Below are 16,683 nucleotides of genomic sequence, written 5' to 3'. Positions count from 1 at the left end.
ACGAAAATAAATCTCTAAACTGTCCGATAAGTTGTTTTGTTTTAATAGACAGCGCGAAGCCTCAAGAGCAAAAGGGCGCAAGAAAAAAACGACCTCTTCAAAAAAGGCGCAAGCCATAAAAACAAAAGACTTTAGCAAATAAACAAAGCAGGAAACGGGATCCGGACGACTAACAGGGACACAACGCTTTTAATCCCCTCGTCCGTGTCTCCTTTTCTGCGCGATTTACTTGCTATGGCTTACCAACTTAGTCAACTGCATCATTGTAAGGACTTTAGGTTCACCATAAGGACTGCCAGGATCCAGAGGCTAAAACAGTTTGTGTGAGCATGTTGGTGAGATTTATTTTGATTGGCGAGGCCTTGTGAAAGAGAGAGCACATCAATCAATGAGAGGGCGCACAAAGCGGGCTTCATGAGATGGCATTGCGCTTACTAGTCACCATGGTGAGCAATTTTTCAGCCAAACTACTTGCTGATCAGTAACTAATCGCACTTGCGGACGCTCCAAAAGCGTTTGGAGCTTCGCCCCAAGAATCGAGGGAAGTCGTATAGGCTCTCTTGTGTGTGTGATAATCAAGCTCAGTATAGAGTCGAGCTCACTCCTAACGGCTGCAGTTATAATGAACGCTCGCTTAATACGAACGAAGGCGATGCAACCTTCAAAATATGTATTAGGGCTACGGCATTCCATGAGATACAACGAACAAGTGTGGCCGCACAACACGGTTACAGCGAACGAGGTGGCGACACAAAATAAACCTCGCACTTCCTGCAGGGCCAGTGACCGAAGAGCGCCTCCCAGTCTCTGAGATGCAGTCCCCCCCCCCCCCCCCCCCCCCATCTTTACCAAGAACGTGGCTACTCGAGAAAGGCGTTATGTGTACCAGGCGTGATGCGCACCATGCAAACAAAACTGGTTACCAGATGCGGCCGTCGAAATGTATGTTTGGGTAGGCGCAACGCTTAGCGTTACCGTCTTTCTATGCACCTCTACGGACTGCAGCGACCGCCGGCTGCCATTTGTCACCGGCAAGTCTCTTAGTCCGAGGTGTTTTGTGAGCTGCTCACGCGTGCACTATAGGCCCAACACAAAGACGTTGACCACAAGCTACTTTTGTTTATTCGACCAATATCCCACTAGGCATTAGTTTGGAAGGCCGGGGGGGGGGGGATTATAGGAATGAAGGGTGACTGTGCGCCGAGTGGTGTAATGATTTCGAGCCCTACACAGCGAACAAGAAAAGGTTCCTTCTTGTGGTAGCCAATTGTGCGAAGCACCGTGCGTTGCCTTCTCTGAATGCGGTGAGCGCTTCTGCCACCGAATGCGACGCGAAAGACCAGCCACTCGACATGGGCGCATAATTCACGCGCTCTACATTCCCTATTGGCGACTCGTCGCAGCGTATGCCGGCAGTAACTTAGAGACCAGCTGCGGATGCCCCGGTTAAAATCTGTTTGTTCGCAGCCGTGAAAATGATTAAAATCGCCTAGGTGGAAATGACTGCATGAAAGTGCATAACGAATTGTTTCAGTGGGGTAGTATTTACGTACCCGGGAATGATGGAGGACGCAGTGGAACACCAACGAGTTCAGACGCACTTGAACTTGTAGCAATGTGTTATTCATAGTTGGCCGGATATAAATTTGTTTCGAATGACTTGGTTGACGCGGATGACCACGCTGATTTAGCAGAGCCATACCCCGACGCGGCTGAAGTACGCCAGCGTAAGCACTCCCAAACTACCGAGGAAAAGAATATTATAAAGAGGATGCCGAGGGGGCCGACCTAGCACCAGCTGCCATGAGCGCTTCAACCGCGATTTATTTATCCATCCCCAAAGCAGTGTGAGAGTGAGCTGCGATTCTGCGGAGGGCCTACCGAAATCATCCCTTTGTGGGACTCCGGACGGGCTTGAGCAAGAGGCTGTATGGCATCAGGAATCGTCGGGTGTCGGGGGCCAAGGCTCATTAGTGGTCTGAAGGCCGACAGTCTAGCCGTCAGCTTCATTTTCACGCCGACAAGCAGTGGGCTGGTCGAGCACACCCCTCAAGTGTGACAGGGACGCCGGCCGGAGGAGAAAAGACCCAAGCCGGTGGGATCCGTGGGAAGACGGGGAATGCCGCAGGCGCCGCCGCCGAGAGGAGGGCAAGGAAGACGCTCCAGCCCGGAAAGATGAATCTCCCGAATGGACGGGAAAAAAAACTACAAAATCTACAGAAGGTACAAAAAACTACAAAGTGCGGTGACAAGGAAAGGCCCGAGATGACACCGCTGGCAGTCGTGCCTCAGGCGCGGGAAGCGCCCAAGCCATCGGAGAGAAGCTCAGCCTCAGCGTACGAACAAGATCAACTGCGTAGTCCCCCCGTTCCTTTTGTGGAAGACTCCGGCGCCAACACAGCAGCATGTAAGCTTGAGCATCCCAGCTTCTGCAACATGTAGTCGCTAATATGCAATTCCTGAATGTATATCTTTTGTTCCAACTCAGTCTAGCGGTGTTTCTTTGCCTCTCCGTCCCATGTGGAGCCGCGCAGTACGTGAGGTCGTCACAGCAGCTTGTTTTCATTGTCTCGGCGAGGAGCACATTACGTCTCCGGCAAGCTTGGAAAGCGCCGATATAGGATCTACTTTTAAGGAGCAGACGTGGATAAGGAGCTTCTGTAAAAAAATAAATGGCACTTGCGTCTGCCTTTGTACTTTCGGCTGTAATATGGGATGTCCACTTATTACGAGCCTCGGATACAACAAACACAACCTATGTGACCGCCCGGTTCGTTATAAGTAGGCCCCACTGTATCATGCAAAATAACTTCAGGAAATCAGAGCGGAGCGGCAATCAATACTGGAAAATCATTATTTGACCAAGAATTTTGGCTTCCCTCGGCGCCCAACGTGCGGCCTCTGCGTGACGTCACATTCCGCGAGGTTCACAATCACTGGTCCCGTATTCTTGGAAAAATTTGAATGCAGAAGTTCATGTGCTCATACCACTACAACTGGCGTGCATGGAGGCTGCTAGGTTCTGCGTCATGGTTTTCTCACAGGCAAAAATGCACCGAACGGTTGAGAGTTCGTAACCCGAATTATCCAGCGTTACCTGGCTTCTGATCGCGAAGAAATGGATACATATTATAGATGATACATTAGAGTGGTTGCTCTAACCAATCCGCAGTGGTGGCTATTAGTAAATCATCCGTTTAGTATTCAGGAGATGCTTGTAGGGGGGGGGGGGGGGGAGGTACTCTACGGGAGTGATCGAGTCGCAGTCGGGAGGGGCATATTTTCCATGGCTGCTCGGTGGTGGGCTTTCGGACGCCGACGCCATCGCCGCAAAGCTGGAGAAAAAGCTCAGAACAGCTAACGCTAACCTCTTGGCCACCCTAGCGGTGGCCCAGTAGTTAGAGCATCGCATTGTATGCGGGAGGTGATGGGTGGGATTGATTGATCGAAATACTTTTTTATTAATGTACTTCGCTCTTGAAATCAGAGCGAGAGTGTGGCTACACCACTTTCACGGCGGTCTAGGGGGATGCTGATTTGAACGCCGCCGACTGCCATAAGCCGTATTACTGAGGACTTCAACAGCAAATTCCGCGAGTAACTTCCATCGCCGAGAGCAGGGCGATGACTCTGGTTTTGTGTGTAAGAGCCCTGTCGCCGTACGTGGCCGGGCGAATAACGATTGGGAATTCTGTGAGCGTCCTTGAACATAGCTCCGAATATTCCTGGCACTCCCAGACGACATGGGCAGTGGTTGCCGGGTGACTACACAACGACACCACATTCTTTTATTGGGTCATTTTTGCAAAACTAGGCTGGTTGTGGAGCAGTATTTGATATGGGGTGTCGGACCAGATTCTGCGTTCCCTTCGATAGCTCTTTCCGAAGAGATGGGATAATGCGCGCCTGCCACTAAGAGCATCCCGCTTGTTCACCGCAGAGGGGTTGAAGGACCTTGCGGCGTCGCATCTTCACTATTTCTTTGAAAGTTGTGGGATTCAGCTGAAGGGAGTTTCTTTTCGGCGCTGTTGCCATTTTGTATGCTGCTGCTCCTGCGCTCGCTGTTGGTCCGCTTATTCCTTGCTATGACTGCGTGGGCAGGCAACCATGAAAGAGTTCAGTTTGTGGTTCAGTTCCTGAAATGTAGCGGCTCTATCATCAGCGATGCTAGGGTGTGACACTATCTCGCACTCACTCGTCTGCACGTTTCATATGCGAGAAACGTGTCCGTGAAGAGGCAGAGTCTGTCCTAAGGAGACAATGTTTTAGGGTCTGCTGCGCGGATTTAAAAAGAGCTGGTAGGGACGCGCATTTTTGCTGAATGCATGGGTGCCTGAAAATGGCCCTGCCAGCGCCTCCTCTATTTTTACAATGCCTGCCAAGAACGGGCGATCCGACCGTCCAAGGCCCTCTCCTATCCTCCTTTTCTACTCTCCCCCATCGGCTAGCCTTCGCGCCTGCTCTAGTACTGTGGGGGAAAGTGCCATCTGTGTGGCGTCTGACGAAGGAAAGCGGACGAAGCCAATTTTTGAAACGTTCCCTCTTTCTTCGTGAGGCGGCGCTCTGCATCTCATGATTAAGACCCCGCTGTGTTCCAGAGGTAGCGCAAAGCATTGTTCAAATAACAAGAGAGAATTTCCTCCCCGCCCTCTACCCCTCTCCTGACTTCTTCGCCGTTTTCTGCTCTCCCATTGGACGAGGATTCATACCTGACGAAGAACCCGCGCTGCTTTCGTTATCGCTAAGTTATCGCAGAAAAACGGCGTCATTAGTGAGCTTAGAAATACCGCGACACATGTGCACTGTGCGCGACGTAGGCTTTCTGCATTCTTGAAGACGCGCTCGGCTACAGCCGAGCGCGTCTTATCTTACGGACGAACAGCCTTGTGAAAATGCGCACAGAAAAGTCGCGTTTTGAAGCAAGCGCTTCAACGAACCTCATGCGATATGAAATAAAGCGGGCCGTAGCGGCCGTGTGCTTCGCTCACTAATAGCGGCAGAGAGGGAGGGGCGAGGAGGAAACGGCGAGGAGAGGAGTTTGCGCTACCTTTGAAAAATACAGACCTTACTCATGAGCAGCATGCGCTGCTGCGCCGTGCCTAGCCAGGCGCTAATAAAATGACTCAAAACTAAAAAAAGAGCGTGAAGAAAACCAGGCAAGAAAAAACCGAAATCAAGTTCGCTTCAGCACGTGGTCAGGGGCAGTCACCGTAAAGACCGCTCCACAAGGCAGCGATTATTCGGCGCCGCGTAAGCGTCTCTTCTACCGGCGTTGTCACTCGCCGCCGCAGGAGAGGGCGATCAAACACATGAGGGCGTACGAACTGGCTTCTCCACACGGGCGTTAGGTGTGTTTTGTTCCGTTTCTTGTGTTCAGCTCGCGCAAGAGATGCTTTGTCCTCCTCGCGCGTGCAAAAGTGGTGCTACAATGAAAATTTCTGATGAATGAAAATATACGCGTAAATACAAGGAAATAGGCACAAACTTTATAGAGTTAAATGGCTATAAATACAGTTGTGGAGTATATAGTCGTAGTTCAATGCAAAGTATCGTATATATGCTATACCTGTAAATAGGTGCAAATATGTGTAAATAAATGCACGTAAACGTCTCCTTCTTTTCTATAGTCTGTGCAGCGAAGTTCGTCAGCTCCTCAAAAACGAGCCTAAAAATTCAGGGGACACTTTGGTTCTCTAAAGTGCTGCAAGGCGAAAGCGTTTCCTGGCGCACTGTTTGTTTTTATTTACTTTTTATTTTTCATATTTTGTTTTTTATTTATTTCTTTGCTCCTTTTCTTAATTTGATTGTTTTTTATTTTTATTTTCACATCTTATCTTTATTTTGTTTTTATTTTGTTTATTTTTTATTTTTATTGTTTAATTTCCTCTTCTTGACTTTTCTCCTTTTCTATTTATGAAGCCCATGCATTCACTAGATGCGCCTTTATTCATGCTGGAACCTTGAGCCTTTTAAGCAGTGACGCCGAAAGGCGGACGAATCTGCCGACGCGTCTGTCGACACTCCTGCCGACGCGTCTGCCGACGCGTCTGCCGACGCGTCTGTCGACGCGTCTGTCGACGCGTCTGTCGACACGGCTACCGACGCGTCTGTCGACACGGCTGCCGACGCGTCTGTCGACACTCCTGCCGACGCGTCTGTCGACACGGCTGCCGACGCGTCTGCTAACGACAGTATGAGGCATTAAAGGCTTTCGCCTTAAAATCTCCCGGACTTCACACAAAACTCAAAGCTGCAGCCTTACTGCATATAATTAACCGGTGCCATTTTACTGCTGCTGCGAGGACACCTCGTCAGCTTCGTGGACCACGCCATTTTCCCGTGCGAAACAATTTTCGTTAACCATGCATGGTGCCACGAAATGAATTAACGTAACAACTTACAACGCTTTATTATTCTGGCAAGGAACAGCAGTTAACGGCGCAAACACCTCAAGCAGCGCCTCAAGTATGCGAGCCGCAATTCTCAAGGAATAAGCGGAGAGAACGCCGCAGCCCACCTCTGCAAACGGCAAGCAAAACTGCCGCTCCAACCGACTGCAGGAGGAACTTTAGATTGCCGAAATTGCCGTTGTAAAAAGCGCCGCGCCGCGGATGAAGCGAGAGATACACAAGAAGGGGTAGGAAGCAATAATCTGACAGACGCGTGGCGTTGGAGTAGGACAGAGCTATTATTACCATCGCGCAAAACTGGCAAGCATGACGCAAGCAGTGCTACGATCTGGGTAGCGCCGCAGCGCCGCCCCTAACTGAAATGAGGCGCACTGACTGCTCCCATTGGGAAGCGGATGATGCGGCTGGCATTGTAAAAATAGAGGAGGCGCTGCTGGCCTTGCGGATGGCAACACCGGCAAAAAACTGGAGAGCTACGAACAGCTAACACTGTGAATTACGTCAGGACTTTTGCCCTGCTCAGGTCACACGTCATTAGACATGAAGTTCGTCATTTTAAGCTAGTACAATATGACGCTCGATAAATATGAACTGATTTTGTCGAGCGAAAAGACGGAGTCTTTTGTGGTGATAGGGCATCGACTTTGCAAATGGTACACTGCGGTGTTCCTCAAAGCAGCCTTTTGGGTCTGTTTCTGTTGAACAGATATATAATGATGTAGTTTGTATAGCCATATAGATACAATACATTCTGTACGCTAACGACACAATTCCATCTGACTCTGTATCCCGGTAGAGGCAACTCAGTCTTAAAGGTGCACTGAAGAGGAATCTGAACTCGTCTTTTTGCCGCGGGAACTCAATCTACACGTTCCGAGCATTCTTAGAAACTTCGATATATTGCCCTGTGTGGCCGATTTCCCTAAATAAATCGAATTAACGCCCGGCTCCCCCCCCCCCCCCCCCCTTTTTTTTTAAATTCTCCCTCGTACGGTGGGCGGAGTCGACCAACGCGGGGAGTGCCTTTCACCCAGACCCGTGGCGGCTTGCCGCTCTGCCATCGGCGGAGTAATACGTAGTAGTCCGTAGAAGCAAATAGTCCGCGCGTATTTTTATTTCTGCGGGCTTATTTTGCGGTTATATTATCTGCAAATGAAACTATTTATTCGCGGAAACCTAAAAAACAAAATGAAGCGAAAGCAAAGCCTTTACGGAGCTGGCTGAAAGGCACTCCCCGCGTTGGTCGACTCCACCCACTGTACGAGGGAGAAATAAAAAAAAGGCGGGTGCCGGCCGTTAATTCGATTTAATTAGGGAAATCGGCCACACAGGGCAATAAGTCGCAGTTTCTAAGAATGCTAGGAACGTGTAGATCGAGCTCCCGCGGCAAAAAGACGAGTTCAGATTCCTCTTCAGTGCACCTTTAATTGCACTATAGGCACCCTGCGCATCTAACTCCAGCGCGACGCGCGCGCCACTGGCGGCGGCGCGCGCGTCCCTGTCAGGAAGGATGGGGCAGCCCGACAGCTCCCGCTGTGCTGCGCGCGCCGTCCCGAAGCAGTTTTGGACGTCCTTACCGAGCAAAAAATTGCACATAACAACAGCAGGACACACTGCTGTGTTGCAGGATGCAATAATGCATATATAAATTCGCCTGGGACAAGGTTTTGTGGACTTCCGACGCGACATTGGGAGACTGCCCACCCTTCGCGACGGGCAACACGCACGCGCGGTTTCTGGTCAAGCAGTGGTCAAACCCGTGCAGAAGCTAACTTGACTCATGCATGGCTGTACACAATATGTGGTCTTGAAAAGCCACGCATAACTCGCCCGCAGTCACGCCTGTGGAAGAAGCCGAAATCTTGCGCAGTAAAGAGTCGTTTACCTTACTTCCAGTTATGCGCGGAATCCTTGTTCGCTTCCACTGCGCCGTGTCGTCCAGCGTCTTTTTCGACAGTAAACGCACGTTTTCAGAGGCAACGGCAACATGTTCTTGATAAATCTTTGCCTCCACATCTGAACGACTGGGTGATAATTTACTACAATTCTAATGTCAAAAATTTAGGGCACTTGTACTGAATGTGTAGAAATTAAACAAAGCTTGCAATGAAATCCCGCTTTTTGAGCCCACGCATTCTGCAAGAATCCTGCATGAAATAGCTGGGATACTCCTTTTTTGCACAATCCCAGTCAAAAAGTTTTATGTTTTCCGCACTGAGTTTCAGTGCGCACAGGCGCTTCGCCGCAGCTTGCATCCTTTTCTGCTTGCAAAAGCTAGTTCATTGGACATCTCATATCATCAAAACACTGACGCACGTGTTGCAACGATAAGGACCTGGCAGTTGCTGGAAAAATGAGAAAATATGAGCGGCAGATTACGCCACGGGTACATCATTTCAAGGCGTAGTTTGAACAGGGCATTTCATATCGAACACCGAAGTTGCGGCAGACGAGAATGTTAAGAAGTCAAGTTTGCGCCGCTCGCTCAAAAAGTGGACTTTTCTAATTACCTTCAATGTTATGCCGCCTGGCCGTCTTTGAAACTTTAGGGTAAGTTTTTTTTAAATGCAGGAACACTGCAGGCTTGCGGGTGGCTCGTTTTGGAGAGCGTTTCACACCGCTCCAAATACACGGCAACGACAGCAGCGTATTTACATTTGCCTGCGATGCCTGCCTTGCAACTACAGCTTGCGGTAACAAGCTGTCTACTGGAATGTAGCTACATAAAAAAATGAGTGAGAGTTCAGCGGTAACAGACACCAGATACAAATATTTCTTAGCGTTAATTTGATGGTTTTCGGTGGCGCAGGGATGCTTGTCTGCGCAGTGTACCGGGCTGCTACTTCGCTCCCGTCGCAAGATACCGCCTCTTTCACGTTGTGTACATGGCCTGCTTCAAAAAGCTTCGTTCCTTTCCTGACGTTCGCTCCTCGAAAGAATTTTTCAGCCTCATGAATGCATAGGTCGAAATCCCGCCTCTACGAACAGCGGCAGCCGCTAGCAGATGCCATCCCTTCGCAGTCGCGGGGCGAGCCTTCCTGACAGGGACGAGGAACTGGCCGCGCGGGGGACCTGAACGCGGCTTGACGGTGGCGGTGCCTGGCGGGTGCAGGGTGCCTATACGCGTGGTCACGGTGTAGTCTTAAAAGGTGACAAACAGCGCAAAAAACGCGGACGGAGAAGGAAGTGACACGGACACGGGCTGACTAACAACTGATATCTTTTATTTGTAGAGCTTTGAAATGAATAGCAAGAAGATGTGCGCCAACTAGCCCAACAACAAGCTCTATTACGGTGCAGTCGTCTCGCCATAAATATTAAAAAGTCTAAAGACCTATTTTTCCACCCAGTAAACCTTAAAATCACACAAAACAAAACCTTTCCTACTTAGTAGCAACGAGGTTGAAACAGCGGACTGTATAAGTCACTTGGAGTTGTGTTTGGAGCATGTTGTGTTTGGAGTTGTGTTTGGAGCTTGGAGCATGTAGCTCACAAAATGCTAGCACCAGAAGTTGGCATCTTAAATCACAAATTTTATGAACATAGCCGATTAGATTGCTTACATTTGTATTTATTAATCGCTGCTTGCTTTACCTTTCGCTTGCCGCCGTGCTGATGGTTGTTTCTGTTATTCTTGGGTTTGAAATTGGATTTTTTTTTCGCCCACTTGCCATAAAGTCACAATTTGGGATTGCTGTATACTAAATGCAATCATGCGAGGTGTTTTTTGCAGGAGCCGGAGATGGCTCCTGCTCTTGTTGTTGTCGGTCAGCCACTCGGAGATACCCTCCTTCCTTGCTGCCGTTAGTCCTATTTACAAAATTCGCATCCTTAAAGCCATTGTTCCTGCTGAAGTCCACTGCAGGTGGCGAACGTCCACCTTGGCAGCCGGTGTAGAACTCCTCGGGCAGGTGGTGGGTCCTGCGTCGTCACCAGAGCCGCATCGGCACGTGGCCGACAGGGTAAGAGCCGCCCTAGCCCTGATACTTCTAAGGGATATCTTCTACAATCTCCTTAGGTTATGAGGGAGGGGGAAAGTGCACGGAGGAATGAGGGCTCGTGCACTTTCCTTTGAGGATGCGAAGATGTGGAGAGCCGAGCGGCCATCAAAAGGGAGCGTGGAGGGCGATGCATTAGTGTTTAGAGCATGGTGTGTAGGACTGTGTACTTTTCTCTGTTCAGTGTTCTCAGCATCATCTTGTGTCCAGTGTACCTGGATGCGCACCTTTGTTTTCTGCCGCCGCGGTGGCTCAGTGGTTATGGTGCTTGGCTGCTGACCCGAAAGACGCGGGTTCGATCCCGGCCGCGGCGGCTAGAATTTCTTTGGAGGAGAAATTCTTGAGACCCGTGTACTGTGTGATGTCAGTGCATGTTAAAGAACCCCAGGTGGTCGAAATTTCCGGAGCCCTCCACTACGGCGTCTCTCATAGCCTTAGTCGCTTTGGGACGTTAAACCCCATAAACCAAACCAAACCAAACCTTTGTTTTCTTGCTGAGTGCATGAATCTCCTGAGTGACACATAATGCCTTTGTCAATCTTTTCAGTTGTCTTATGGCGACTAAGGAGTCTGTATACATATGAGCTTCTGTTATAGACTACTTTATTTATGGCCTCCGTAACATCGTGGATTGCATAAAGTTCCGTCACAAGCGGATCCGGATGGTCTGATACGTATTAATGATGTAGTCTCCAACACCCTTGTGTAGAGCGCTCGACCGGTCTGCATCACGCAGTAAAAAGCGAAACTAAAAAGGAGCCCATGGCTTACGGGAAAGTTGTTTGTGCCTACCTTGCTTGGAGGTTCATGTGGTACTACTTCCGCGCAAGCGCAGGTGTCGAGTTTTGTGCAGGCGAGGACACCGCCTAAGTGCTCTACACAAGGGTGACGCAGACTGTATGTTTAGCTCTTTGTGTGTCGGGCTAGTGGCTGCTGTTGTACCGCCCTTTTCTATAATCGACGCGTCCGTATACGCAATAATTATATTTGTTATTACCAACGCCTCCTACCCGCCTATAATAATGGGCAGTGTATTCAGGTGTGCAAATTCCTGGAGAATCGGGATGGGGGTAAGTTTTGGTAAGGATGTGATGGTGCGCATTGCGTTCCTATTTATTGCTTGCAACTCCGCCCATTGTCGCCTCGTCAGTCTTTGGAACTGGACCTGCTAGAGCATCCTAGGCTGAAGCACCGATTGTAGAAGACGCCTTGCCATCTCTGTTCGGGCTCCTCCTCCTCGAGACGAAATGCTTGTGATAAAGTTCATGGAAGACGCGGGTGCTTTTTTCATCTTATGGAGTCATTGTGTTCCTTTGCCAGATTTATGAATGTGTTGGTCAAGGAATCTTAACTCACCTACCTCTTGTAATGAATGGTTTCCAATTTTTAGCTGACTCTTTTAGTTGCCAATTGCCCCCTTCAATTCTTGTTTGCAACATGAATGTAGATGGACTTTTGTGGTGACAGTTCCAGGCCGGCATCATTGACGTACTCATCTAGTGTATTTAACGCCTCTTGCGCAATTCTGTCTCGAGCTGTCTATCAGTACACCAAAACGTGACAACGTCTACGTAAATAACAAGCTGCAGCTTTGGTATTTCAGCTAATTTCCATGCGAATGGTACGATTTCGATATTAAATAGCATAGTTGCTAAAACTGACCCGCGTGGCAAGCCTCTGATTGAGGTGTAATTACCGATTTGGCAGTTTACCTGGAGAGAAAACGTCCTGTCCTTAATGATTTTATATACTTATTTTATGACCTTTACGAGAATGCTCATACGTTCCATGTTGTCAAGGATCTTGGCACGTAACACATTGTCATATGCCATCGGCACGTCGGTAGCCACCACAGTGCGCGCAAGGTGGCTGTGCGGCAGCACATGTATGACCTCTTGAGCCAGTATAACCAACCCAGTTTCTGTGCCAAGGCTTGTACGGAACCCAATTTGTCGACCATGGTATTTTTGTTCATTTCCCAACCTCCATGACAGGCGTGTGAGAATCAGAATTTCGTAGATATTGAAAATTGTGGGCGTTAGCGTTATAAGCCGCAAAGATTGTACGCTTTGGGGAGGTTTCCCAGCCTTTGTATTGGGACCGCCACCGAATGTTTTCAGTGGAGTGGAATTTCTCCTCCTTGAAATACGTCGTTTATTACGTCCGACAGGCTGCTAACTGCGTCTTGAAGACCTCCTAAGGAACATCGTCATTGTCCAGGCGCAGTTTTTGCCGCTCGCTAATACCCTCAGCATGATTTTTGACCTGCCGCCCCTTTTCCATGCCACCGAAAGTGCCTCTGCATTTTTTTTTGCATTTCGTTTATGGCCACAGGCTCCCTAAAGCATTTCAGATTTTCGACTGTGGCCTATTTTAAACATTTTGGGAACAAAGATTCTAATAAACTTACTTCAGTTCAATGCACATTACATTCTAGAAACATTGAAGCTGCTCGCCGGTCAGTAATGAGAGCCATATTCTATATTTGGCCACCTAGGGTAGGGTTCTAAAGACATCCCTGGAACACTTCCATGAGCCATTATGCACGTACCAGCACGGAAGGAGCAGAAAATGCCACGTGGCGCTTGCGTCAAGAAGTGTTATAATTTGATGGACTCTTTTATTGCGCACCCCGCAGGCGCGTTGCTTTCGAATGGCACAAAAATGCGACACATTATTTGAGTCACAGCAGGGGAGGGGGGAGGGGGAGTGGTAATTGCGCTTTCTAAATTAAAAAAAAAAACTGATATGGCTATTACTGACGGGCGGCCACAAGTCGCTGGTTGCAACCACACGCCTATCGGTGTTAGCTAAAAAGTTAACTATTAGAATTTATTCAATCACCTCATCAATTAAAATCATTCATCTGTTTTTTGACAGCCGCCAACACTGCTCTTACTATGCCGCAGAAGTCTTCCCTTTACCTCAAGAAGACTATTTTTAAAAATTAGCGGCGGGCTTCCCTGAAACGCTTGGTATACCTGTTTATTAGTGAAAATAAATATTTGTTTTGGCGCTGCTTTTGAGAATAGCTGCTGTAGAAATGTGCTGACGTTCAGATTGCTTTGACGCTTTCGTTACCACATGCGAATAATTTAGAAGCGGCGCGCCTCCATGGCTGGAAGTAACTGCAGCCCTTTCTGCAGTGCCGGAGACCACGTAACAAGATGGAGGCCTATCGAATCGGCGGTTTATTTGTGTAGCGATGCGCGCGCCTTTATGTTGACTCGCTGCTGCAAGGATGCTTTTCGCTACAATTGAGCGCCACAACTCCCGTTCCGCTGCTTTAGCCAAAGGCTGTGTGCTTCGGGGAATGAGTACGCTGGGGTTCGAAGTCAATGACTCAGTTGACCAGCTGCTTATCATTTGATTGAATAGGCGCTTGCGTTTTATCTTTGCGTGTTTTCGCGCACTAGGGCCCCCAGAGACAAAACTGCGATTTATTAACCAAACGTCTGTGCTGTTTTCCGGAAGCATTGTTTTATGAAAAAAAAAAATATACGTGAAGACCTATTCACTGCCGGCCTCGTCTACCTATCGAACCGCAAATTCTGCATAAAAGAGAAGCTCTATGGGTGCCCCAAGGTGAAGAGACTGCAGGTAAGGGCTTCCAGAATCCGTATATGACTGTAGGGTGACTAGAACAACCGACCTTTTGTTGAGTTATTCTTGATGTGTTTTAATATATCCTACATTCTGCTTGCGTAATTAAGTATCGTATAATAATTTTGTTTTGCCTGAGTGAACGAGCTTACTTTTGTTTTTTTTTGTTTTAAATTCATAATGTAAAATGAATGAAAGCTGTATAGCTTTGTTTTGTAGCCACGTGGCTGCGCTTGAGTCGATGCTAATGAGTAATTGCTTTCTCATTATGTTATATACGTTATGCTATTTATTTTCGTGTCCATGGTATAATGCTTCGTCGAGCTCTGCTATCATGTCTGCTGTTATTTCTGTATGCACTTTGCAGTCCCCGTTAATTGCGCTCGTGGATGATGATGAAATATTATTATAATGTGATATTAAGAAGCCCGTAACTTATACTCGCTACTTCACTGTGCGCCTGCTCAGAGTCTTCACATTAGCACAGCAGTTTGCTTCGTCGCAGAAAATCTCAGAAATAACAAGCCTACATTGGCGGTTTCCTTGCGAGACAGAATAACCGAGAGCGCTTACAGCGGCATTGCGAACGCGGTCTGCCGTAGTCGCCTTGATTGGGGAGAGCGTTCTGTCGTGCGACTCAGCCAGCGTCAGTTGCTCGTCGCACGAGCCGCACCCCGATCGCTGCGTCGGACGGGCCCGTGTACCTCCGAGCGCGATAGCGGTGTCAAGAGGACAGCGACAGTATTGCGAAAGACAAAACGGGCAGTGTTTTGAGTCAGAAGGGCGCTTGATTGATCGAGGAAGGTGGGAACCCTGGATGCCATGCTCCACAGAGGAATTTTTGAGTGCCAGCCGCCGCTGCACCCCCCCCCCCCCCCCCCCCCCCCCCCCCCCCCCCCCCCCACACACACACCGAAAGTGTTCTATGCGCCTTATGGAAGTTAGCATTCTCTCCCAATATTTTACTAAGCTGACGCATCACACCCTTTGGAATTTGTCGTGGAAGCCCAAGGTGAACGCAATACACAAAGTAAGGTAGAGACCTCCACCGGAAGCTACATTCAACTTCCCGCTTCGTAAGACAGCTATTAGAACCTTCGGAGTATGTAGACAGTGTGCATAACACTAATGACGGTACTCCTTGGAAGATGGGAGTCTTGAAACCGTAATTATGCCTATGTCACAGGTGACATTTCCAGCGCCTTTCAACGGATTGTCCTTCGACGCATTGGCGAGCCAAAGGAGTTGCTCCAAACAGCGCCCGCTCCATCGTGCTAGGAGGCGCTGATCTAGTCGACGCAGCAGCTGGGCACTATCGACATTTCGAGGGCCTTCGAATATTACTTTTCCTTCTTGAGAGTAGTGCGCGGGCAGCTGTGCGCTGCATGATAAAAATGCCAGTAAAGTATTCCTTAATTATTTCATTAAAAAAAAAAACCGAATTGCCTTGAACAGCACCTAAAAGCAGGGTTTCGTTGTCGCTAAACGCCAATGTAACGGTCGCATGCTTGAAAAAATGATTTTAATGTACAAATGCGGCCTTATGAAAGTAGCGTTTAATTTTCGGCGTTCTGCTCATACATACAAAAAATCATTAGTGGCGTTCATGGTGGCGGCGACGCAAGCACACCACTTTTGGTTGCGAGATTGTTGTACTTAAAAATGCAATTGTTTTCTGATAAAGACATGATGTAGTAATTTTCTCACCATGTGTGGATACCTGAAACAATTAAGCTTTGATGGAAGGCATGATGTTACCATATATAGCAGCAACCCGAATTTTGCGACTTTGTTGGAGTTTCTGAATTAAGAAGCTCCTCGAGTCGACTATGAGTTGAAAGTATCCGTGTGAGGCAGGTATTACTTCCCAACTTCCTTTACGCCCTGTTTATTGCTGCATCCACTCAGGAGAAAAGTAGCTTTCGCACGATCCCCAAAAGGTGTTCCTGTAGTTTGCTTTTCGACGAAATATTGAGACTCTACAGCTTTATTAAATTTGACGGAGACTGGTGGCAGTGATCATAATGCTATTCCCTTCCGAGTCGACTGCGTGGAGTTAGCCACGTCTCTTTTGCGAAACCAGACACGGAGGCCACCCCTGGCTTTCAATACGACTTCATACGTAATCTTGAGTTCTTCCAAGGGCTTCGTTGATTCAACGCTGTACTTAGACAAGACCTTAGCCAGCAGTAACTTTGCTTCCAGCATGAAGAACCGCTGACCTGCAAAAAAGAGCGACAGTGATGCATTGTCCACACTCCATACGCCGCGATACGCGATGTTGAGAATGACATAAATAAATTACAAAGGAATATATTTATGACAAATAAACTAATACCATCGGGCTTTTTGCGAGTTAAAGTAGCCTGGCCCAGCGGTTTCGAATGCGTTCCAGCCAAGGCGAAAGACTATAAACAACAACAAAAAAAAAACGCTGCCGCAATTTTCTCCTTTGCTACAAGCGCATGAAAAGCCTAACACTATATTTTCTTTTTCAAAATTATTTTAAAGTTATCTGAAATGACTGTAGTTTAGATCACAGGCTAATGTTGCCTTCTGTCATTATAACATCTTTCTAAAGGGCCCTCTGGAATGGATAGTCGATTAACTGTTTCCGCGATGAGCAAAAGCAGGACGGGAAGATTTTAGGTTTTTCCTCTTAAAATATGCAG

At 48.3% G+C, this 16,683-nt stretch overlaps 1 protein-coding gene across 1 annotated transcript in view; it reads right to left on the bottom strand.

Annotated features, from left to right (window-relative positions):
- Nucleotides 1-16,015: 16,015 nt before the first annotated feature.
- Nucleotides 16,016-16,683, bottom strand: part of LOC149355095 (cytochrome P450 4V2-like) — a 34,294-nt gene continuing 33,626 nt past the window's right edge. Inside the window, exon 11 of the mRNA XM_089577593.1 lies at nucleotides 16,016-16,233. Coding sequence (XP_089433719.1) covers nucleotides 16,031-16,233 — 203 coding nt within the window. The 3' untranslated portion in view covers nucleotides 16,016-16,030. The remainder of the gene's footprint in view (nucleotides 16,234-16,683) is intronic.

This window comes from Amblyomma mixtum, chromosome 3 (assembly GCF_055824585.1).
Source record: "Amblyomma mixtum isolate Tamu chromosome 3, ASM5582458v1, whole genome shotgun sequence".
Classification (NCBI taxonomy): Eukaryota; Metazoa; Arthropoda; class Arachnida; order Ixodida; family Ixodidae; genus Amblyomma; species Amblyomma mixtum.
Note: the sequence above shows the minus strand (reverse complement) of the source record. Positions and strands in the feature narration are given on the sequence as shown.